At 42.7% G+C, this 25,122-nt stretch overlaps 1 protein-coding gene across 5 annotated transcripts in view; it reads left to right on the forward strand.

Moving 5' to 3' along the window:
* Positions 1–25,122, forward strand: part of LOC144678938 (sodium bicarbonate cotransporter 3-like) — a 233,759-nt gene that overhangs the window by 197,593 nt on the left and 11,044 nt on the right. For all 5 annotated transcript variants that reach the window (XM_078539052.1, XM_078539048.1, XM_078539049.1 and 2 more), the window contains 5 exons: positions 2,990–3,151; positions 3,785–4,036; positions 4,372–4,440; positions 4,535–4,708; positions 14,229–14,366. In XM_078539052.1, the coding sequence (XP_078395178.1) occupies positions 2,990–3,151; positions 3,785–4,036; positions 4,372–4,440; positions 4,535–4,708; positions 14,229–14,366 (795 nt within the window). The remainder of the gene's footprint in view (positions 1–2,989; positions 3,152–3,784; positions 4,037–4,371; positions 4,441–4,534; positions 4,709–14,228; positions 14,367–25,122) is intronic.

Here is a 25,122-nt window from a genome sequence, read left to right on the forward strand (position 1 = left end):
GAGTGCTAGCATGGATTTGTAAAGGAGAGGTTCTGTCTCCTGCATTTGATTAAACCTTTTGGAGAGGTGACTAAAGTGGACAGGGGAATATCTATGGATGCTATTTAAATGGAATTCTAGAATACACTTAACAGGCCCTCATAAGTTCTGGTGAAGAGTCATACGGACTTGAAACGTTAACTGTATTCCTCTCCGCAGATGCTGTCAGACTTGCTGAATTTTTCCAGGTATTTTTGTTTTTGTTTTGGATTTCCAGCATCCGCAGATTTTTGCTTTTACCTCATAAGAGACTGCTCGTTGAACTTGAAGTTCATGCAACTGAAAGCAAATTATTGACCTTGTTATGGACAGAGACAAAGGGAGAGAGACAGACTGAAATGATTGAATTCTTTTATCCTTCTGTCTGTAATTAGTGTGGTTTAATTTAGAAAAGGCTGAGGTGTGTTCCCAAATCCCCTGTTTGTGTGGTCAGTTTTTACAAAGTCGCTAGCAGCAGATTTTCATGGATTTTTAATCCATGCATTTAAACCAGGAGTATTATTTATTTACATATACTTTTTCCGGAAAGGCTTATTGCTACTTCACACACATTACATGCACACAAGAAAGATACAGTAAAAGAAAGGAGTTTCATATCTACGACTATTATAACCAAACAGAATAGTTAACGGTTCACGTGTTTGTAAGAGTCCAGTGAGAGGGGCTTTTCCAAATGGGAGCTGAAGTTCAGACAAGTCCAGATAGTTGAAGACAGGATTTTGTGGAGTTCCTTTTGGAATAAAAGATGATCAGCAAGTAGACAGCCTTGATGGTACTTGTAGCCAGAACCTTTTCCAAGCAAACTCGGGATCTTTCAGAAAGAGGCTTAAAAACTTTAAGCCTTGTGTCTTGGTAGAAGGCTAGATCTTATAACATGATTTCAACAGTAATGTTCCTTCTGATGTTACCCCTGCTGTCTGCTGCAAAAAGCAAGCAGGGCTTATTATAAAGGGCTTTCAAAAATCAGATCTGGCAGCGACTGACCATTGATACATGATGGAAAACAATCAATAGTCTATTCAAAACAAAACAAAAACAGAATTACCTGGAAAAACTCAGCAAGTCTGGCAGCATCGGCGGAGAAGAAATCAGTTAACATTTCGAGCCTTCATGGCCCTTCGGCAGAACTGCAGCATAGTTTCAACAAGGGAGAAATATAAATTGGTTTAAGGTGGGTGGGGGGGTGGGGGGGAAGAGACACATTGAGGGTGTGGTGTGAGCAGATAATCAAAAGATGTCACAGACAAAAGGGTCAAAGAGGTGTTGAAGGTGGTGGTCTTTGTCTGAGAAAAGTGCTAATTAAGAATGGAAAACAGGATATTCAAAGTACAGCTGTAGTGGGGGTGGGGTGGAAAGACTAAAGGTTTTAGTTTTAGATTTAAAAATAATGGAAATAGGTGGGGAAAGAAGAATCTATATAAATTATTGAAAAAAAAGCGGGTGGGGGGGGGGGGGAAAGAAACGGGGTGGGGATGGGGGGAGGGGGAGTTTAAGATCTAAAGTTATTGAATTCAATATTCAGCCCAGAGGGCTGTAAAGTGCCTAGTCGGAAGATGAGGTGCTGTTCCTCCAGTTTGCGTTGGGCTTCACTGGAACAATGCAGCAAGCCAAGGACAGACATGTTGGCAAGAGAACAGGGTGGAGTGTTAAAATGGCAAGCGACAGGGAGGTTTGGGTCTTTCTTGCGGACAGACCGCAGGTGTTCCGCAAAACGGTCGCCCAGTTTGCGTTTGGTCTCTCCAATGAATAGTCTATTCATGTTAACGAAGGAGTTTCCACCTCCCATGGTCAAAAACTATCGACATACAATAGAGGCAGATAGCAGTTAGCGGTCCTTAGCGCTTCCCTTGTGTGTGAGTTTTGTTAGTTCTCCTTTGGTGGTCCCGGAGACCAAGTCTGAGGACTTATTGTTCTTGCTGTTTTGGGATAAGTCCTGACAAAAGCAGGTGTGACATTCCACAAGGATGATGTCTGGGCATGTTCATTGTAATCCATCTTTTAGAAACTTCCAGAAGATTGACCAACTTTCCCTAAGCTCTGGAATTTGTTCTCTAAACATCTCTACCTCTTTTTTCTTGTGTACTTATGTGGCTCAATGTCAAATTTTCTTTTATAACACTACTGTGAAGCTTGAAGGACTTATTGTGTGAAAGGTGCTTTATGAATACAAAGTTAATGTTCAAGTTGAAAAGAAACCATATAAACATGATATAAACTTTTCCGGAAATATAAATAATGGTTATTTGCTTTGACTATGCTGAATCATAATGTCCAGTTGAAATCCACAAACACTATAAGTTCCTGTTCATCAGCAAGCTATATGTATAGAAATATGTAAACTCAGTGGTTGGTTTAAGCATTATTTAAGGGGGTAAACAAAGAGGATTCCACTTTTCTATCCAAAAGACCAAAGTGCCTCCTGGTGACACTGAAACAGAATGAATCACAAATTGAAGATTGTTATTTTGTGCATTAGTTGAAAGGATCAAGTGGTGCTTTGTGCCAAATTGTTGGAAACTTTGTACTAGGAAGTGATTTAAGACTTCTGAGATTCAACTACATATAAGAACCCTTAGAGCCATTGGAAAGAAAGGACTTTCGTTCACTCCATCTTTCTGGAATTAGCTACTTATTTTCCAAAATTGGTCAATGTGCTTTTCAGTTACTTACCCAGTCCTTAGGTAAGTTCTGCCTGTAAAATTTGAACGGAACTGAAAATTAACCTTGTGCTATATGTAAAATTTGCTGTTTGTTTTAAACAGTGGAAGTTAATGGGCAAGTACAAAAATATTGCGTAGATTGCAAATTATCTGAGCTAATGCATTCAGGACAGTTTCAATGCAGTAAAGTGAACTGAGGTATTTATATGTTGGCTTGTACTATAAACCTTTTTGTTATTGAATGTTTTTGAACTATTAGTAACTACTGTTTGTTTTACCCTTGCACATAGCCTACTGGAAAGCACCGAGGTTGGTTTATAGACCCACTTGGAGGTAACCCTTGGTGGACAATGCTTGCTGCTTTTGTACCAGCACTGCTATGCACTATCCTTATTTTCATGGATCAACAGATCACAGCAGTTATTATTAATCGAAAAGAGCACAAGCTGAAGGTATTTAAATGCTTACAAAAGTTTAAATATAGATTATGTAAATTTAGTAGTTTACTAGAGAACTTTGGGAGCTAGCTCTCCCTCATCCTTATTTAAATTTCAACTTGGTATGTTTGTAGATATTTTTCTGCAAGCTAATGTAGAACCTGTAATTTTTTAATAGCTTTTTGTTGATGACTTTTCTAAATAATCCTAACATAAAAAGGGCTTCCTCAGATGATTGTACATGATATTTTCTAATCCAATAGGATTGGCCCGTGTTGTGATGAGGAATGATGCAGTTGTAAGTTGCATTGAATGTTTGACATTGAAGCAATGGTCCTGGGCTTTCACTTACTGCAGACTTGCCTTGAGTGGTCATTGCTCTTGCTGTGCTGAGAGCTGTAGACACCATTGCAGTTTTCTGTCATTTGGGCAAATAGTTAGTGTTACGTTTTCTTAAGAATCGCATGCTTTCTTCATAATTAAAGCAGTAAATACCAGTGGGTCATTTCAGGATATTTCACATTTTTGATAAAAAAGATGTGTAGTCCCTACCTGGCCCCTTACACACTTGGAAGCACCATCATTCTTTATTTTGGTCTGATGTAATCAGAATTGGCCTGCTGACATTCTCTGATCATTGTTTTACAGAAAGGTTGTGGTTATCACCTTGATTTGTTAATGGTATCTATCATGCTGGGAGTATGCTCAATTATGGGCCTTCCTTGGTTTGTGGCCGCCACCGTCCTCTCTATCAGCCACGTCAATAGCCTGAAGGTGGAATCAGAATGCTCAGCACCAGGTGAACAGCCCAAATTCCTGGGTATACAAGAGCAGAGAGTTACAGGCTTACTGATATTCATCCTTATGGGATTGTCTGTTTTTATGACTCTTGTTCTAAAGGTAAGATGGAAGGTACTGAATGGTTGCTGGTTTCTTGTAGCATTTTCCAAGTTGTTATTAGGAACCAACTAGGGATTTGGGTTTAAAAGAAAAAGTCACATTTTCCATAAGTAGAAAAATTTGAATTCTGATGATGCGTACTTATTCTAGAGCAGGAAATTATTTCTGGAATATTGGACAACTTTTAAGTTACCAAATATATGTGCTAATCCAAAATTTATGCAGTGTTTTAGCTGCGAATTCACTGCTCGGTGGATGTATTTAGCATTTACAAAATATATAACGTTGCCTATTAAAGCAAATGTTAATTAATAACTGACCATTCTTATTTGCAGTTTATCCCGATGCCAGTGCTTTATGGTGTCTTTCTTTACATGGGTGCTTCTTCCTTGAAAGGGATTCAGGTATTTGTCACCATGCATAATATGGCTCCAATAATCTTTCAAATTTTCTAGGAACATTACCCATTTACTAACTGTCAACAATTTTTTTCACTAGTTTTTTGATCGTATAAAGCTATTTGGGATGCCTGCTAAACACCAGCCTGACTTAATCTACTTGCGCTACGTACCACTGTGGAAAGTCCATATCTTCACGGTTATTCAGCTCAGCTGTCTTGTTATTCTTTGGGTCATTAAAACTACAGCTGCTGCAGTTGTCTTTCCCATGATGGTGAGATTATTGGTCATTCCCATTGTTATTTTTATAAAGCAACTCTCTAGACTTAGATTTATAGATGACTTTTAAACTAATTAATTGAACATTGAGGATTAACTGATAGAACTCTACAGACAGGGTTTAAATGGCTTTGTAGTAATCTGATGTTGCTTTATTCTGTCAAAAATGGCAAGCTGTGATGTGGAAAGCTTTGTTCATGTTGTTGGCCTTTTGCCTAATCGATAATTTGACATTGGGACTTTACTAATAATAGGAACCAAAAATAGAGGGTGCATTTTTACAAAATAATGGAAATTTCGAATACCCAGTCTTGGCCAACAATAAGAACTCGGCTGTATTCAAGTTGATGGATTGGAACAGGAAACGGCCTTTCGAGCACTTGAGCTTGTTAAACTTTTCAGTCAGATCATGGCTGCTGTGCACCTCAATTCCATTTATTCATCTTTGATAACCTTGCCTAACAAAAATAAATTGATTATATTTTCAATAGACCCAACACTCACAACCTTTTGGGTGAGTGTTCCAGATTTTCAATACTGTAGGGGAACAAGTGCTTCCTAATTTCTTTCCTAAATGGCCTAGTTTTAATTTTAAGATTAAGCCATCTTGCTCTAGATTTTGTCCATTGGCAAAAATCGTTTCTCTGTATCTAGCCTATCAAATCCAAATCTCTTCATAAACACCTCACTATAATATAAACAGCTTGATTAGATAACTCTCTCAACCTTCTAAGTTCATGTAAGTACAAAGTTTATGCAGTCAGTGTTCGTATTTCACCTTCTTATCTCTGTATCATTCTGATTTTACCTATGCTGCATCCCCTCCAAGGCCAGTATAATCTATAAAGTGGTGTTGTGCTGAAAACTGTTCATAGTACTGCAACTGGGGTCTGACAACTGAAACATTAATTCCTCTTTTTTTATCCCAGCACCCTTGAGATACAAGCCGACATTTAATTAGTCTTTTTGTTTACTTTTTCTACTTTTACTCTTGGCTTTATGATTTCTATGCATGGACACCTAAATCTCTTTGCTGTTCTACAGCTGAGTCTCTTCACAATTAAGAAAATATTATGATTTATCTTTCTCAGATCAAAAGTAGATGACCTGATAGTTCTTAACATTGTCATGATCTGGTTAGGGGACCAGTAACTTTTTGATTAAAGCAGACAAAGTCTGAAATCCCAGTTGCCCACTAAGAGAATAAAGCCACGAGATTCCATGGTTTTAAACAAACAAAATAAATTATACTGTATAGTCAGAAAAGTAAAATGATTTACAATATCCATCTTATATGCTAACATTCAGAATTAATCTGAAATAAATATGAATTAAACAGGCAAACAGTGGTTGAACACACCACACTGCACGTTAAATGGCAGATGTGACCAAGACACACCCACAGATTTCTGAGCAACCCACCCAGAAGTCAGTGACCACTGAGTCACAAAATCTCGGTAAAACTTGGGATTTCAACTCTTCTCTTTCAAAGATCTAACCTCTGAATTCCCATCGAAGTTGCTCTGACTCAGACTGCCTCAACAACGGTTTCCCGTGTGTTCCACAGGGCTCAGTGTTGGGGCCCTTGCTGTTTGTTGTATATTAATGACTTGGCCATAAATGTGGGAGGTGTGATTGGGAAATTTGCAGATGATAACAAAATTGGCTGTGTAGTTGATAGTGAAGAGGATAGCTGTTGTCTCCAGAATGATATCAATGGTTTGTTGAGTAGGCAGAAAAGTGGCAGATGGAATTCAGTCCAGAAAAGTGGCAGATGGAATTCAATCCAGAAAAGTGTGAGGTAATGCATTTGGGGAAGGCGAACAAAGCAAGGGAATACTCAATAAACGAGAGGATATAGAGAGGGGTTGAGGAAGTGCATGTGCACCTTGGAGTGCATGTCCACAGGTCCCTGAAGGTGGCAGGACAGGTGGATAAGGAGGTAAATTACCAGGAGCATAGATTTAAGGCAATTGGTAGAAGGATTAGAGGGGACATGAGGAAAAACTTTTTCACGCAGAGGGTGGTGGGCACCTAGAATTCACTGCCTAAATCAGTCAATGAGGCTGAGACACGTATTTGTTTAAAAGGTACTTGGATAGAATGCTTTCCTTTATTGGATGAGGTATTGAACACTCAAGCAGAGGTATAGTGATGGAACTGTATAAAACACTGGTTAGGCCACAGCTGGAATTTTGTGTACAGTTCTGGTCGTCACAATACAAGAAGGACATAATTGCTCTGGAGAGATTACAGAGAAGATTTACAAGAATGCGACCAGGGCTTGAAAATTACAGCTATGAGGGAAGATTGGCTAGGCTACGGTTGTTTATCTTAGAACAGAGGAGCCTGAGCGGTGGCCTAATTGAGGTGTACAAAATTGAGGGCCCTAGATATGGTAGACTGTAAAGTCTTGTTTCCCCTAGCTGAGAGGTAAATTACCAGGAGCATAGATTTAAGGCGATTGGTAGAAGGATTAGAGGGGACATGAGGAAAAACTTTTTCACGCAGAGGGTGGTGGGCACCTAGAATTCACTGCCTAAATCAGTCAATGAGGCTGAGACACACATTTGTTTAAAAGGTACTTGGATCTGCACTTGTAGCACTGTAACCTGCAAGGCTATGGACCAGGTGCTGGGGATTAAATTGAGTGGCTAATTTATTTTTAATCTTTTTCTGGCTGGCGCAGACATGATGGTCTGTATGGTCTCTTTCTGTGCTGTAACTTTTCTATGGTTCTAACAACTGCTCAGCTCCCAGTGGCTCAGTCCCTTCTCCTGAGACTGCGTCCCACTGGATTCACAAAACTACACTGCTGCCTCCAATTACTGGCACTCCTCCAAGTCTTTAGCAGACTACTAGCTTCATTAAGAGCACTGTCCCTAGGTTCCCCCAAGCTCCAGTCTCCTAGCTGCATCAAGCTATAAATGTCTCTCAGGGCTTCTCCTGAGCCCTAACTGCCTCCAGCACTGAACCAATGACTTTCCACCACATTTTCACTCCCCAGGACTTCTCTGAACTCTAACTGCCTGGAGCCTGCTAATAGCTGCACCTTTTCAGTATCCAGTCTTTCCCCTACACACATTGGGCAGAATTTCCCGGTCAGCATGCGTGGGCAGGCCCGACACACCGACACGTAAAATGACACGCGATGATGTCGGGCGTGTGTCCTGATGACATCACGTGCTATTGCGATATTTCAGAAGTTGGGCGTGCTATGAGTTCCGAGGCGTGCCCGCCATTAATTAACGGGCCAGTTAAGGCCCTTGAGGGAGCAATTGAAGACCATTTTTCGCAGCCCGTGCGATTTTCAGTGCGTCGCACGGGTGTAACGGGCAGGCCACATTTTTAAAAACCTCACCCACGGGCGGGATAAGATGGGTGAGTGGGCTCGCTAATGCAAGTTGTTAGAACTTTAGTTTTTTACTTACTGCTACTTGCTTGTGTGAACAGGATAACTTCATTTCGTTTCATAGTTGCTTTGACAGAAAGAACAGGCTTTGGTTCAGAACTCTGGAGGAATCATAACACTTGAGGCCTTCCAGGTATCAGACAGCCTTCCCTTACCCTGGGGATTGCGCTCTCCGCTGGAGGCAGAGGAGGAGAGGGCCAGAAGGGAGAGGAGGCCAGGAGTCCATATTCAGCCTCCAGGGGAAGCCACCTGTGGGAGGACAGGCGCAGGCACAAGGGGGGCTGGGCCAACAGGAAGTCCAAGGCAGAAGAGGCCGCAGAAGACGCCACTATCCTGCTGCCAGGGTTTACAGGCAGCGATGCGTCTGAGGTGCAGTGCCAAAGGAGGCTACGTCTCTCAAGGGAGACAGTCACCTCCATCTGTCAGATGATCGGCCCTGAGATCAGCTCCAACTGTGTGGGTGGACACCCCAGCGCTGGTGCCGCTGAATGCCATGTTTGCCCTCAACTTCTATGCCTCCGGCACTTTCCAGGGTTCGGTGGGTGATCTTTGTGGAGTCTCCCAGTCAGCTGTCCACAGTTGTGTCAAGCTGGTGACAGACGCTCTGTTCAGGCGTGCATTGACTTTCACTCACTACCGCACGAATGAGGCCAGCCAGGCAGAGCGAGCCAGAGGCTTTGCCGTGATTGCTGAGAACCCCCGCGCCCAGGGTGCAATTAATTGAACATGCGGCCATCAAAGCGCCAGCGGGTGAGCCGGGAGCCTTCGTCAAGAGGAAGAGATCCCACTCCATGAACGTGCAGATAGTGTGTGACCACAGAATGCTGATTCTACAAGTCTCTGCAAGGTACCCAGGCAGCTCCCGTAACACATACACCCTGAGACACTCCCAGGTGCTGAGGCTCTTCAGTGCTCCAGCCCCGCTGGATGGATGGCTGCTGGGTGACCAGAGCTATCTCCTCAAAAGGTGACTCATGACGCCTCTCCGCCATCCAAGAACAGAAGCTGAGCAGCGGTACAAAAGGAGCCCTGCCTCCATAAGGGCCATGGTAGAGAGAGCCATCGGTCTTAAGATGCACTTCCAATGCCTGGACCGTTCAGGGGCCGCACTCTAATGCCCCCCAGATCGTGTGTCACTGATTGCGGAGAGCACAGCATGCAACCACTATCTGGCGCTGGAAAGGGGGGATGCAGTGGAGGAAGAAGATGTTGATGCAGCTGCCCTGGCAGCAGACGATGAGTCCTGTAGTGAGTCCAAGGATGAACACGCTCAGGATAACACTGACGGGTTAGACGCTGACTCAGGCAACCTCCAGGGAGGTAGGGACACCCGGGAGGCTTTGATCCAGTGCTCCTTCAGCTAGCCTACCAAAGATTAACCACCAACACATGCCAGGGCTGCAGGCTCCATACTCAATACCTGAGAGCAACATTTGCCTGGTCAGCAACATTAACTATGTGCCTTTTCAATAAACTCAATGACAAACAAGTCACTCATAACATCATGGGGCCCCCCTTCACCTGCAGAACTAATGAAGCACCCTGAGGCTTGTAAAGAACCAAGACATTTAATGATTGGCAACTTGCATACAGAAATCAAAGTACATTAAAAGGTGTTGAACAGCACTCTAACTTAAATGTGGGGCAAAAGAAAACCACTAGTGATAAGCCCGTATTGTGCCTAAGGTGACTAACGCTTATGCTTGCGAGTGCTCCCCCCTCACTGGTACTGGCATTGAAGACAGCCTGCTCACTCTGCTGTCCTGTTGGCCTTGATGACCTTGGCGGGCGTCCTCTGGCCTGTGGACCTTGTGCTGGCCCCACCTGGGAGGGAGCTGCCAGTGGCACAGCTGGCATCTTCCCAGTCCCCGCAGCCTTACCAGATGCCACAGTCACTGGCAGAGGGCAGAGGAGATTCTGTCGTCATCCGGAGCGCCCTGAGAGGAGCCCACAGAGATGACAGGCAGTTCATGCACCAACATGAGGTTGCTTTGGACCTCCCTGCTCACTATTGATGGATGGGCACCTAGCTGGGATACTGGGTGCCCAATCCATCCCCCACACTGACCGCCTGAGATCATTGCCGCTGTGAGGGCTTGCAAGTCCGAGCACATTCCCAGGAAGCCCTGATTGTTCTCCTGGAGGAATGACTCCATGAGAGTCGCCGCTCTTTCCACGGAGGAGACTTTGCGCTCCACCATAAGGGTCATTGCATTGCTCATGCTCTGCATGGACTCCTCCATCACAGAGACCATGGCATGCATTCCCTCATGTATCTCCGCCAGACCGTCCCACACACCCTGCTGGACCTCTAGCATCTGCTGCCTCAGGGATGACTCCAGGGGCCCATCATCAGCCACTGACTGAGCATGTTCCTGGTCCCCAGCAGTTCTCCGAATGCTGGCGCCTTGGGCACACACTGTCTCTGTCTGCACCTCAAGCGAGTGTGAAGTGCCCTCACCGCTATGCACCGCGATACTAGCCGACAATCTTATTCCCACCAAGGCGTTGGTATCTGCACTGGTGCCTGCCTGGCTGAGAGGGTGTGACGCTAGTGCGTTATTGTCTTGTGTGCCCTCAGGGGTCAGCGGTGGTTCCTCTGCCTCCTGAGTGCACCCTCTGGTGAGGCTGAAAGGAAGAACAAGGATATTTGATTAGTTGAGGTCGTTACACTGTTAATGTGCATGCCTGGCACCCGGACCAGGATGCGCTCCTCCTTCCGTTATCAATGGGTATCCCATGTTGGATACTGAAATCAATATACAGTCAACAGTGGAACGTTTGCACTGACAGACATTGTGACCTCTGTGCACGGCACTCTTACTCCCAGTGGCACCCCAACCTCACCGTGGCCACTTGACCTGGACGCATGGCACCTCTCCAGCTCCAGTGCCTCCTGCTCATATCTGGTGATGATGAGAAGGTGGGGCTGCCCTCCGCCAGTCCGCAGCCGCTCTGCATTATTGTGTGCTGTCTTCTGAAAGGAGAGAGGAGCATTGATTAGCCCACCCTGTAACTGCATCGCCATTGCAGCCTTGCCACCCCCACCTGAGTGAAACATTGCAGGGCTCAGCTGATTCGTGACCCTGGAGCCGCCATACACACACTCCAAGCAGCCAGGGCTGACCCCCTTGCCCAGATGCTGCCTCCATCACATTTGCCACTCACTCTAAGGCCTTCCAAACCCATGAACACTACCACCAAGAAGGACAAGGGCAGCAGATGGATGGCTACCCCGCCACCTGGAAATTCTCCTCCAAGTCACTCAGCATCCTGACTTGGAAATGTTTCGCCGCTCCTCTACTGTCACTAGGTCCAAACCCTGGAACTCGCCCCCAGACAGCACTGTGGGTGTTCCTGCACCACATGCAGCGGATCCAGAAGGCAGCTCACCACCACATTCTCATGAGTAACTAGGGATGGGCAATAAATGCTGGCCCACCCAGCAAAGGCCACATTCTGTGAATGAATGAATGAATAAAGAAACAAAATTCTGAGTTGGGGGGTGGGGGCGGTGGAGGAGGGGGGCAGCGAGGCACTCATCCAAGAACCTTGAGGCCGACTGCCCCACCAACCTGCTCTCCGAGGACGTTATCCATTATGCTCCTGACCAATATCAGTGGCAGCCTTAGGACGGCTGCCTGCACCGTTTTTGAATAGGCCGCTGGGTCACCATTGGACCTGGCGGGTATTGGCCTCCCACTGCCGCCTGCCCCTTCCCGTTGATCTCGGGAGTGGGTGGGCCTTAATTGGCCCACCCATGTAAAATGGCGGCGATCGGCTCTGCGCCTGCCCGCCCCAACCAGCCTGCCCATCATAGGAAAATTCCTGGCTATTGTCTCCCGGCAAACACACACATAAATTGAAACCAGAGAACCTTTTTAAACTCCACTCATCTCCATAATGATGTAACCTGCACTGGTCTATCCTCAAAGTGACCTCCGAGCCAATTATCCCTCCTGTAAAATTTCTCCAGCTAAGTAAGCCCATCTGCTGTTTTATGGCCCTTGCTTTTCTAGTTTTTAACTCTAAAGTCAATATGGCTCCAATCTTTGAAGTGTAACAGATTCCAAGCTACCTTAGTTGCATTTATACTATTTTCTATGTTTAAATTTTAATCTTCTCAGAACTGAACATTACCTCTAAATTATTAACATGAACCATGAACTAGATATTTGTCATAACATTGAATTCCATCTGTTAGTTTTGCTCATTCATTTAATCAATATACATCCTTTGTAATTTCCTGTTCCTATCTGTTCAATTTACAGCACCTCTTAATAGTGTGTTTTGCAAACTTGGATATGTAACACTATCCCTTATTGAAGCCATTGAAAGGCTGAGGCCCTAGCCATACTTTGTCTTTTGCCTTCCAACCCATGCCACTGTGTTTTCAAATTGTGCGCTTTTATTGCTAATATTTGTGTGAAATCTTATCAAACTTCTCGAGATTGATCTAAACAACATCCATAGTCAGATGTACCCCTGTTTCTTTAATATCCACCATGTTAAATTGGATTATTTTATCCATCACCAATTTTTAAAAAATTTGCATTTAGTCCACTAAGTTCCTTCCCTTGATGCCTTTTTAGGTTTCCTGGTTTTGCTGGTATTCTGTATTTCACCCTTTTCCTCCACTGTAAGAACTGATACAAAGTGATCATTTCATAAGTTTGCCATTTTCTTACCGTCTATTTATAGTCTCACCTGCATCTGTCTTTACTGGATCTACATTCCTCCTTACCAGTCTCTTTCTCTAATACATATAGAAAATATTTACTGTTGGCTTTAATATCCCTTATGCTTCTTAGCTCCTCTCATCTCCACAAAAATTCCACAGGCAGTTGCCAGCCTCTGCATGATGCCTTCCCACATCCTGATCGTATCTTCTCCCTGCCAACCAATTATAGCCTTTTTTCAATTGTCCAACCCTTTCCAGAACCTATCTGCACCACTAGCAGTAGCCTGAAATTTAACTCTGCTTTGCAGCTTGCTGGCTGAATGTAAATTTGGTCCAATATCAAATGTGTCTTGGGCCTTCCTGTTCCATTGCAGCAATCTGCTCCATGCACCCAGTTCATGCTAGTAGGCAAGCACAATGCAACTTCACCTCCATTGTTCCAGAAAAATGTTTTGAATATGTTCTTATATTGCTTTTACTGGTTGTTTCTCTCGGCTTACGTGAAAATTAAGTTATATTACAAGCTTATTTTTCTGCTTTTCCCTCACTCCCTATGCATCACTACTGTCAGGAAGTGTGTAGATAATTCCCACTAGAGTCTTGCATCCTTTTCTGATCCTTCGTTCTTGGCTCTAGTCATAGTGTTTCTGATACCTGCTCACCTTTGTTGAAATCCTTTCAGCAGTACTCTGATTTGGAAGGAAAGAAGTGGGGAAAAACTGCTCCCACTGGAGAAGCAGTCAACATATGACAAAAGCAATATTGAGGGTAGCTGATGATACATGTGCTGTCTAGGTTGAAAATTCTGTGGCTGAAACTGTTACAATTTTGGGCAGGAAAGAGGAAACATCTTTTTATGGAGGGTATTTTTTAAAATCAACTTATGAAGTAAGTCTGAGGCCAAGCTTATAGCAATGGAATGTTACAAATGGAACAATTTAACTTCTGTAGTGCTGAAGTTGAATTTTTGGGGATGGGGAGAAGAGAAACCAAGAAAATACTAAAATAAGTTAAATATTTGGAAAAGGTAGTTACTTATAGACTGAGAAAAACTAAACTAACAGTACCAGTTCCATATGACTGAAATTGGTTATGTCTTTGCTGCTATCATTGAGCAATCTGTTAGAAATGGGGGTTGTGTCCTGAGGATGTTTTTTAAAAAAAGCTAACGCCACCAATCGTTAAACGAGGATATAGAGATGACCCACCATTTATAGACCAGTGAGCCTAACCTCCAATGTGTGATGACTAAAAACCATCTTGAAAGTTGGTACAGTAAGGCACAAAGAAATCGAGTACGAATGACGTCAGACTAAAACGGAGTGGGGATGAGGTTCAAACAATAAGGACCAAGAAAACCAATTGTGAAACACTGAAGGAGTGGCGATGAACCAAAATGATCTTTTGCTGTATTGTTGGCAGGTTCTTGCTCTGGTGTTTATCCGCAAACTTTTGGACTTCTGCTTTACCAAACGAGAACTTAGCTGGTTGGATGATTTAATGCCTGAAAGCAAGAAGAAGAAGTTGGAAGATATGCAGAAAAAGAAAAAGGAAACTGAGGTAGGTGCATGAACCTTCTGTGATCCAAAAAGGCTTTCAATCTTTCTTGTGAGTCCAATCATGAGCTTTACTGTTAATAAAATGCATTGGTTTCTGCTCTTTCTATCTCTTGCTATATTCCTTGCTGATCCTGTAAAGATGATCTCTCTAATAGCTCCTTTACTTGGATATCTATCATCATGGGGTTAAGAATTTTATGCCGAGGTTTTGAGCAATATTCTAACTTTGTTTTCCCCTCTAGTTTACATATTTTAGTTTGTATTAGATTTTCTCTTGAGTGGTTTATGTGCAGTATATGAATCGGGATAAAGTATATATCCGTTCAGATCCTTTGCATGCAATCTTTTTAATAATAAACCTCAGCATTTGCTTATTCCTCACTTTGCATTGGTCACCCAAGAACAGTATGCAATGCAGAGTTTAAAACCATGCTGTGAATGTTATAGTAATTGGTGCTATTTTAATATTGGAAGTCAACGCTGCAATATCATACAGGAGAGTGTGCAGAAGAGCTGCAATAACATACGGGAAATGCCACAAAGAAATTCTTAAATGGTGCAGTAATTTACCAATGTGTGGTAAATTTGGTTATACTACATCTTAAATGTACAAAAAAAGTAATATGCCTACTTTGAAGTAAGGAAGGGTCCAGGCTTGCGAAACCACAATGCGATTATGTAGTCTTTCTATCCTGTTCCATAGCACTGCTGGTATGAAACTTGCCAAATTTTTGTGCCTTGGTCTGACTTCATCAGTTTATTATGTGTAAAGAAAAGAGTTGCAGCACAGGAGGATAAATATACCTACATTTAAATTGACTTCTGGCATGATGGAGCTAATCTAGTACAAACATGAGCCAACATAATTTTTGCATTTTACTAACAGATTTCCCGGTCTAGAGTAAAGTTATGTTTAATCCCTAACTTGACACTTCTCTTTAACCACAGCTCTAAGTAGGCAAATCCAGATAATTATAGCTGGGTATAAACTGCTGAGATCATTCACAAAGCAAGTCTAATTACTTGAAATTTTAGACTTCAGGTTAATAACTAGGCTTCTCTTAAAATTGTTTGGCATCTATAATGAAAACATTAATTTTTGGGGTGTACAAGAAATAAGATTTTTTATAAAGTCCTTTGCGTTATCTAATCCATTGTGGCAGATATAATTTATATTTTTCCTGTTGGTTCCTTCAAAAATAATCCACAGACAAGAGTGACTAAAAGAAAGGAAAAACTCAGCAGGTCTGGCAGCATCGGCGGAGAAGAAAAGAGTTGACGTTTCGCGTCCTCATGACCCTTCAGCAGAACTGAGTGAAGTTAGGAGAGGGGTGAAATATAAGGTCAGGGTGGGGGGTGGGGGTGGAGGGGGTGGGGGGAGAGGGGAGAGAAGTTGGGGAGTGGGGGTGGTTGTAGGGACGAGCAAGCAGTGATACAGATGATCAAAAGATGTTACAGACAAAGGAACAAGGAGGTGTTAAAGGTGGTGATATTATCTAAGAGAATGTGCTAATTAAGAATGGATGGCAGGACACTCAAAGTACAGCTCTAGTGGGGGTGGGTTGGAAAGACTGACAGGGTATTATAGTTATAGATTATAGATTTAAAAATAATGGAAATAGGTGGGAAAAGAAAAATCTATATAAATTATTGGAAAAAACAAAAGGGAGGGGGAAGAAACGGAAATGGGGATGAGGATGGGGGAGGGAGTTTAAGATCTAAAGTCGTTGAATTCAACATTCAGCCCGGAAGGCTGTAAAGTGCCTAGTCGGAAGATGAGGTGCTGTTCCTCCGGTTTGCATTGGGCTTCACTGGAACAATGCAGCAAGCCAAGGACAGACATGTGGGCAAGAGAGCAGGGTGGAGTGTTAAAATGGCAAGCGACAGGGAGGTTTGGGTCTTTCTTGCGGACAGACCGCAGGTGTTCTGCAAAGCGGTCGCCCAGTTAGCGTTTGGTCTCCAATGTAGAGGACACCGCATTGGGAGCAGCGAATGCAGTAGACTAAGTTAGAGGAAATGCAAGTGAAATGCTACTTCACTTGAAAGGAGTGTTTGGGCCCTTGGACGGTGAGGAGAGAGGTAGTGAAGGGGCAGGTGTTGCATCTTCTGCGTGGGCAAGGGGAGGTGCCATAGGTGGGGGTTGAGGAGTAGGGGGTGATGGAGGAGTGGACCAGGGTGTCCCGGAGGGAACGATCCCTACAGAATGCCGCCAGGGGGGGTGAAGAGAAGATGTGTTTGGTGGTGGCATCATGCTGGAGTTGGCGGAAATGGCGGAGGATGATCCTTTGAATGCGGAGGCTGGTGGGGTGATAAGTGAGGACAAGGGGGACCCTATCATGTTTCTGGGATGGAGGAGAAGGCGTGAGGGCGGTTGCGCGGGAGATGGGCCGGACATGGTTGAGGGCCCTGTCAACGACCATGGGTGGAAAACCTCGGTTAAGGAAGAAGATGGACACATCAGAGGAACTGTTTTTGAAGGTAGTATCATCAGAACAGATGCGACTGAGGCGAAGGAACTGAGAGAATGGGATGGAGTCCTTACAGGAAGCGGGGTGTGAGGAGCTGTAGTCGAGGTAGCTGTGGGAGTCGGTAGGCTTGTAATGGATATTGGTGGACAGTCTATCATCAGAAATTGAGACAGAGAGGTCAAGGAAGGGAAGGGAAGTGTCAGAGATGGACCATGTGAAAATGATGGAGGGGTGGAGATTGGAAGCAAAATTAATAAATTTTTCCAGGTCCCGACGAGAGCATGAAGCCGCACTCGTCGGGACCTGGAAAAATTTATTAATTTTGCTTCCAATCTCCACCCCTCCATCATTTTCACATGGTCCATCTCTGACACTTCCCTTCCCTTCCTTGACCTCTCTGTCTCAATTTCTGATGATAGACTGTCCACCAATATCCATTACAAGCCTACCGACTCCCACAGCTACCTCGACTACAGCTCCTCACACCCTGCTTCCTGTAAGGACTCCATCCCATTCTCTCAGTTCCTTCGCCTCCGTCGCATCTGTTCTGATGATCCTACCTTCAAAAACAGTTCCTCTGACATGTCCTCCTTCTTCCTTAACCGAGGTTTTCCACCCACGATCGTTGACAGGGCCCTCAACCGTGTCCGGCCCATCTCCTGTGCATCTGCCCTCACGCCTTCTCCCTCCCAGAATCATGATAGGGTCCCCCTTGTCCTCACTTATCACCCCACCAGCCTCCGCATTCAAAGGATCATCCTCCGCCATTTCTGCCAACTCCAGCATGATGCCACCACCAAACACATCTTCTCTTCACCCCAACTGGCGGCATTCTGTAGGGATCGTTCCCTCCGGGACACCCTGGTCCACTCCTCCATCACCCCCTACTCCTCAACCCCCACCTATGGCACCTCCCCATGCCCACGCAGAAGACTCAACACCTGCCCCTTCACTTCCTCTCTCCTCACCGTCCAAGGGCCCAAACACTCCTTTCAAGTGAAGCAGCATTTCACTTGCATTTCCTCTAACTTAGTCTACTGCATTCATTGCTCCCAATGCCGTCTCCTCTACATTGGAGAGACCAAACGCTAACTGGGCGACCGCTTTGCAGAACACCTGCGGTCTGTCCGCAAGAAAGACCCAAACCTCCCTGTCGCTTGCCATTTTAACACTCCACTCTGCTCTCTTGCCCACATGTCTGCCCTTGGCTTGCTGCATTGTTCCAGTGAAGCCCAACGCAAACTGGAGGAACAGCACCTCATCTTCCGACTAGGCACTTTACAGCCTTCCGGGCTGAATATTGAATTCAACGACTTTAGATCTTAAACTCCCTTCCCCATCCCCACCCCCATTTCCGTTTCTTTCCCCTCCCTTTTGTTTTTTTCCAATAATTTATATAGATTTTTCTTTTCCCACCTATTTCCATTATTTTTAAATCTATAACTATAATACCCTGTCAGTCTTTCCACCCCACCCCCACTAGAGCTGTACTTTGAGTGTCCTGCCATCCATTCTTAATTAGCACATTCTCTTAGATAATATCACCACCTTTAACACCTCCTTGTTCCTTTGTCTGTAACATCTTTTGAACATCTGTATCACTGCTTGCTCGTCCCTACAACCACCACCACCCCACCCCCAACTTCTCTTCACCCCCCCACCCCGACCTTAAACCAGCTTATATTTCACCCCTCCCCTAACTTCATTCAGTTCTGCTGAAGGGTCATGAGGACTCGAAACGTCAACTCTTTTCTTTTCCGCCGATGCTGCCAGACCTACTGAGTTTTTCCAGGTAATTTTGTTTTTGTTTTGGATTTCCAGCATCCGCAGTAGTTTTTTGTTTTTATGACTAAAAGAAAGCCTTGCCTGTGTGTCATATAGGTTTGCCCTCACGCTGTTTATAAATTAAAATGTCCCATTTTAAGTACTGGTTTAGATGAGCTTCATGACATAAGAGAGTACACCATTAGGCTCCTCAAAGACTCTTCCACATAACCATGTACAATTTATACTTATAGGTTCTGCCTCTCATTACTTTACTAGTGGAAGATTTTGCATAACTACTCCTTGACTTCCACAAAACAAAGTTTTAAAATACACCTGTATAATTCAACATAGCTATGTCTTCCAGAGATCTCCTTGGTCCCCAGCTCTGGTAGCACAGAAACTAGTTGAATGCTGTTAATCATCTCACACACTTCATTTGTATTTGACAGCAGTTTGCAAAGGCAAAGCGGTTTTATTCTTAACTTCCAGAGTCAAATGCCATTAATGTTGAAGGTTACTGCTTGCGACTGCCATTTTATTGTGGCTGTATGAATTTATCATTGATCTATATTCACCTTCCCCAGACATGTAGGGGACAAATTTAGAGAAGTATGTTGGAAATGGTTCTGCAACATAAATGGGATACTGGTCTGTACTTATTCTTAAACTCTTCATTTAGGAGCCCAAACAGATAAGTATTAGGTTTTTATTCTGAATGAATGAACTGATATGGCATCAGCTGCTTTGCTAAGAGTTTGCTCCACATATCCACTACTCTAGGTGAGGTGTTCCATCTTCTACTTAGTCTTTCTTTGGGCTTGCTTTGCACCCATAGCACTAAAATAGCTATAGGTCACTAATTAATTTATATAGCCTGCTTGCTCTTAAGACTTTCTTCAATGAAAACAATTGAGCTGGGCAAGTGTTTCCTTGTAACTGAGAGAACAAAGTTTCAATTGTCTTCATGTAAAGTGTTTCTGGACATTGTTCTTTTACTAGATATGATCTGGTAATGATAAAAGAGCTGTAGGCAGTATAGCATGGTAGCAGATAATACAATAATATTCCTATTTACAGAATAAACTGGGTGATAAGTGAAATAGACTATCCAAAATGATAAACTCTGGAGGTATGCTTTTGTGTATGGTATTACAGCTTTAGTTCACTTTGATTTTACTGTCACCACAGTTCTGCTTGGCAGTTTAAAACTTGACGGTGAACAGGTTCACACATAGTTTTCCCTGCTTGCTTTATGTAATTTCTGAAGGGACTGACCTCTGTCTGCTTTTTCTCCTGCACACTCAATTTGCTCTAGAAAACGAAGAATGGATCTAAACCACCATGGGTATGTCTTTGGTTATTTATAATGGGATATTTCAGAAGTATAAAGAGAGACAAATGGACGGATTACATTCCACTTCTCCCCATTGTCTCCAACAAGCACTATTGTTCTTTATTGACTTTCAATTGAAATTGAAGAAATAATTTAAATAGGGGGCAGTGATGCAAAGAAAGGTAGATGTTTGAAACTTAAACTCATTTGGGTCCACGTTACTGCTGCACTCCCAAATATTTGAAAATGTATCCTGGATTATCAGATTTATCTCTGTTTTGAATCAAAATGCAGAGATTTCCTGGGATTATTTTTAAGCCGTGAAGAACGACCTGTAAAGAATTTGCACACCTTCATATAGAAATTAAAATTAAGTTATAAAATTTCTACAAGGGACCTAAATTAAAATAACTCAAAGTTCTTCATTTATTAATGTTAACAAATCTCTTGATTTGAACTGCAGCTCTTCAGTAGCTTTTTGTAGTAATCTGTGCAAAGTTGATTTTAAATTCACTTATCAATGCTACAGAAAGCAGTGCAGCACCTTTGCTCTTCTTGAAAGGTAAGTAGCTTATCATTGTCATATTGACAGCTGGCACATTTTTAACATTTTTAAAAAATTCTATTCTATTTCAATCCCTTGTCAAATCCTTAATTAGAACAAGCCACTGATTTCTGTCTAATGTTGGTTACTTGTAATTTTTTAGAAAATTTAAATGGTTTTGTGGTTTTCAGTTCTGTTCAGCAATTTGTTTGAACTGACAATTAATCAGAGGGTAGCTTTTCTGTGCAAATACAATGTGGTTCATATAGAGTTATGATTATTTAATAGAGCTTGGTTCACTTGTAGTGCTCACACTTCTGAGTCAAAGTTCAGGCCTCACATCAGTGTAGCATGTTCCATTGTCCAAGAGTCTGTCGTTCAAATCTGACTTTAAATCAACTCTGCCTGCTCATATTGACATAAAAGATCCCTTTGCTCTATTCAAAGAAGGACAGTGCGCTTCCCCTAATGTCCTGGTCAACATTTATCAGTTGATCAAAACCACCAAGAACCAATTAACTGATGACTGATCTAATTTCCTGTTAGGACATTTTGCTGTTTGCAACTTGGCTGCTTTGTTTACCTACCTAACACCACTGAGGTTTTCTTTCTTCTGTGTTTCATACTTCTACAGAAATATATTCCATTATCAGGTGAAAAATTTGGGATGTAAAAATGTTTTTGTTTGGACAGACTGGTAGATACAGCACCATAGTGTTGAACTCAAGTTTAAAATCTCATTCTAGACTGACATTTGTACCCAGGTGCTCCAGTTGTTGTAGATGGGTCTGTTCATTGGAGGATCCTACACTCTGGTGCTAAAGAGAGAGACCCACATATGTACTAGTATTCAGCTTCTTCCAGACCGAACTCTAAATGCAGTTGCATGTATTGAAGCAACCATAATTTAATAGCCTGTAAAACTAATAGGTCAGTAACTACTCCAGTACTTTACCTTTTGCCTTCTTATTAAAAGCTACACCTCTAGGCTTTATCTTTTCTACTCTCCTTACAAGGGTAAGCGAAGAAATATTTTATCTTCTCACAGGATCCTTAGAACTACATCCATTGATCTGCCTACAGAATGAACTGCTTCAAAAGGGAAAAAACGGAAGGGGGTACTTTTTTTCGATGCATATTCAAAAGCTATTCATGCAATCACTGTCCTTAGAAATGAAGTAGACTATATTCATGGTACTATTGATTGAGATTTTATGATACTTCATTTACTTTTCTGCTTTAGAGAAGATGGCAATTCCTTTTATTAAGGAGGATAAGATAGTTTGGGATGAAGTTATTACATAGGATATATGGCACAGAGATAGGTCATTTGACCCAACCAGTCCATGTTGGCATTAATGCTCCACTGGAGCCGCCTTCCATCTTTCCTCGTGTAACTCTATCATTGTGTTACAACTGGTACCCGGCGAGGTTCCCCCAGTTTATGATCCCGGACAAGGTACCCCAAATTATTATACTCCCGGGTGAGGAGGGATGAACTGGCTCCCCTTCTTTATTCAACCCCCTTGGTTGGTCAGAACAAGGATTTAAAAAGAATACCTTTCTTCGTGGATACCTTTTCCCAGTCCAAATGTATTTATGTTTTAAAAGGAGTCTATTTAATCAGGCTTTCTTAAGTCAAAGAGAGTGAGTTTATTAGTTACTAGAACGCGAGAAAAAAGTAATAAAAGCGCAACACACATGCACACAAATTAGAAATCAGAGGTGAGTCCAGAAATAACGGTTATAAAAAGGTATACGAATCAGTCTTTTGGCTTATCTGTGAGAAGTAGACAGCGAAACGTTGAGGCCATTAATTTGGGTGGTTCTGGTAGAGTTAACTTTGGCAGTTGAGCAGTGGATTTGGAGATTCTTAGTTCTGCAGGTTAACTGAAAGAAGCTGTCCGCTTCCTATTTGACTGTGGCTTTGCTAACTTGTGCCTTGCTTCCAGCAATCAGAGGGAGGGGACTTTTTTACGTTCAAGTGCAAGGACACCTAGTTAATGTTCTTCAGCTGTTAACTTCACAACACACCCTTGCACACCAGGCCTGGAACACCAAAACTAACACACAGAACTAGAGTTGCAGTTGGCTTTTTAACCCCTTTTCTTGTGTATTCCTGGAAGGGAACAAACAAACATGCCTTTCGCCCAGATCTGCTTTCTTTTCAACTCACATCACAGTCTGAGATATAACTCACAGGAGATGGTTTCTGCTGAGATGATAATCAGCCTTCATTATCTGTACAACCACAGGAGATTACAGTTCAGTTTTTGGATTGCATCTTTTCCTTTTGAAGTGTCCCTGTCTGAAGTAGGCCTTGAAAACTTTTTAGATGCGACATTCCATTCTCTGGACGAGTTGGTCAAGTGTAATCCACATAGGAATTTTCCAACAAGTGGTTACTTCACAGTCTCGGCCAGCTTTTGCTTGAATGTCCTTTTTTGAAAAAAAACACATGACTCATTAAGAAGTTCAATATGTCCGTAAGTACTTCGGGGCTATGATCTGTGGTCATGACAGTTGTAACTCTCTATTCCCTTCTCCCTTATATACTTGTCTAAGTTCCCCTTAAATGCATCTATACTATTTGCTTCATGCACTTCCTGTGGTAGTGTGTTCCACATTCTCATGATTCTGGGTAAAGAAGTTTCTTCTGAATTCCCTTTTGGATTTCTTGGTGATTATCTTATACTGATGTTTTCTTTGGTTAAGCTCTTCCCCAGAAATAGAGGCATTCTGTATCCACTCTACAAAAACATTTCATAATTTTAAAATCTCTAAGCCTCTCATTAGTCTTCTATTTTCAAGACAAGCAAAGACCCAGTCTGTTCATCCTTTCCTAATATGTATACCCATATATTTCGGGTATCATCTTTTCTGACCCTTTCTAGTGCCTCCATATCCTTTTCATAATTTGGCATCAGGGCTGTATGTAGTCATATCTACAGGGACATGACCATCCTGTTAGTAAGGAACGCCATTTGAGCAGGGCACATTAAGAGTTCTGCTTTGTTTTTATTGCTCCGCTTATTCTTTTTTATCACTTTTCACTACAGCCTAGATTTTTCACGTTGGCTGCAGTTTATATCTGAACGAATAGTGCTGAGTTTTATACAATCAAACGGAAGTGTATTTTCTGAGCTCCGTTTATTAGCGTAGCTTCAGCTGCAGATTTGGAGGAGTGAAGGGAAAACATTAGCAGAAATCATAAAATGTAAATGAAATTTAAAGGGAAGGGGCAATTTAAAAAGTCAAAATAAGAGGACGAACATTTTGAAAGTCTTTAGAAAGGCACAGAAAAGTATCATCAGGGTTGATGGCGGCGGGGGGGGGGAACCATTGGAAGTAGTGTATATGAATTGAGGGGTGAAACATTAAATTCTTAAGGTACTTGATAGGGTGGCTGCTGGGAGGATATTTACCCTGGGTGGGGAGTGTAGAGCCCGAGACCACAGAATAAGGCCATTTAGGACCGAGATGAGAAGAAATTTCTCCATTCAAAGCATTGTGGATTTTTGGAATTCTCTACCCTAGAGGGCTGTGGATGCTTCGTTGTCGAATATATTCAAGACTGAGATTGATAGGTTTTTGAATACAAAGAGAATTGAGGAATATGGGATAGTGTGCTAAGGTGGAACTGAAGTAGAAGATCAGTCATCATTGTAATGAATTGTTTGTGGAGTTGGCTTGAATGGCAGATGGTTTCCTCCTGCTCCTATGTTCTTCTATAACTGGGAGTAATCACAAAAAGGACAGAGTTTCACTGGAATAGAATTTCTGCCCATTTTCTATTCCCAGCGGACACAGGAATTCCAGATTTTCAACTGATGATTCATGAAATTGATTTAAAAATTTGTTTTATCAAGGAAAGCAAGTGTGAGTACCTGCCTGAAATGCATATTCGTTACTTGTTGATTCAAATGCCTGCCACAAACTCTTGACTGGGTCATGTGGATCTGTCCTGCTCTGGTTCAGACTTACCATAGTTTTTTTTTTACATATGTCTGGGTTGGAGTATTCACTTTTCTACAGTAGCTCAGATTTAATTTTTAAAGGAGGGTGCCATAAATATGGCCGTTTGATTCCAGTTCACATGCCTCTTTATAATTGTCAGTGTGTATATCTCTATCATTTATTTATATATATGTGCGCGTACACACACACACTCTCTCAATATTTTCATTAAAGAAAACTTGTTGCATCACATGGTGGTGTAGTGGTTTGTCACTGGACTGGTAATCCATGCTCTGGGGACCTGGGTTCGAATGCCACCAGGGCAGATGGTGGAATTTGAACTCAATTAAAATCTGGAATTAAAAGTCTAATGATGACCATGGAATCATTGTCGATTGTCATAAAAACCCATCTGGTTCACTAATGGCGTTTAGGGAAGGAAATCTGTCGTCTTTGTCTGGCCTATATGTAATTCCAGATCTGCAGTAATGTAGTTGACTCTTAAGTGCCCTCTGAAATATCAAACTGCTACAAAGTCAATAAAAAGGAATGAAATTGGACAGATCACCCGGCATCGACCTAGGCACCAGAAATGACAACAGCAAACCCAGACCTGCTGCCACTGCAAAGCCCTCCTTACCAACATATGGGTGCTTGTGCCAAAATTGGGAGAGCTGTCTCACAGACT

The sequence above is a fragment of the Cetorhinus maximus genome, chromosome 3, assembly GCF_964194155.1.
Source record: "Cetorhinus maximus chromosome 3, sCetMax3.hap1.1, whole genome shotgun sequence".
NCBI lineage: Eukaryota > Metazoa > Chordata > Chondrichthyes > Lamniformes > Cetorhinidae > Cetorhinus > Cetorhinus maximus.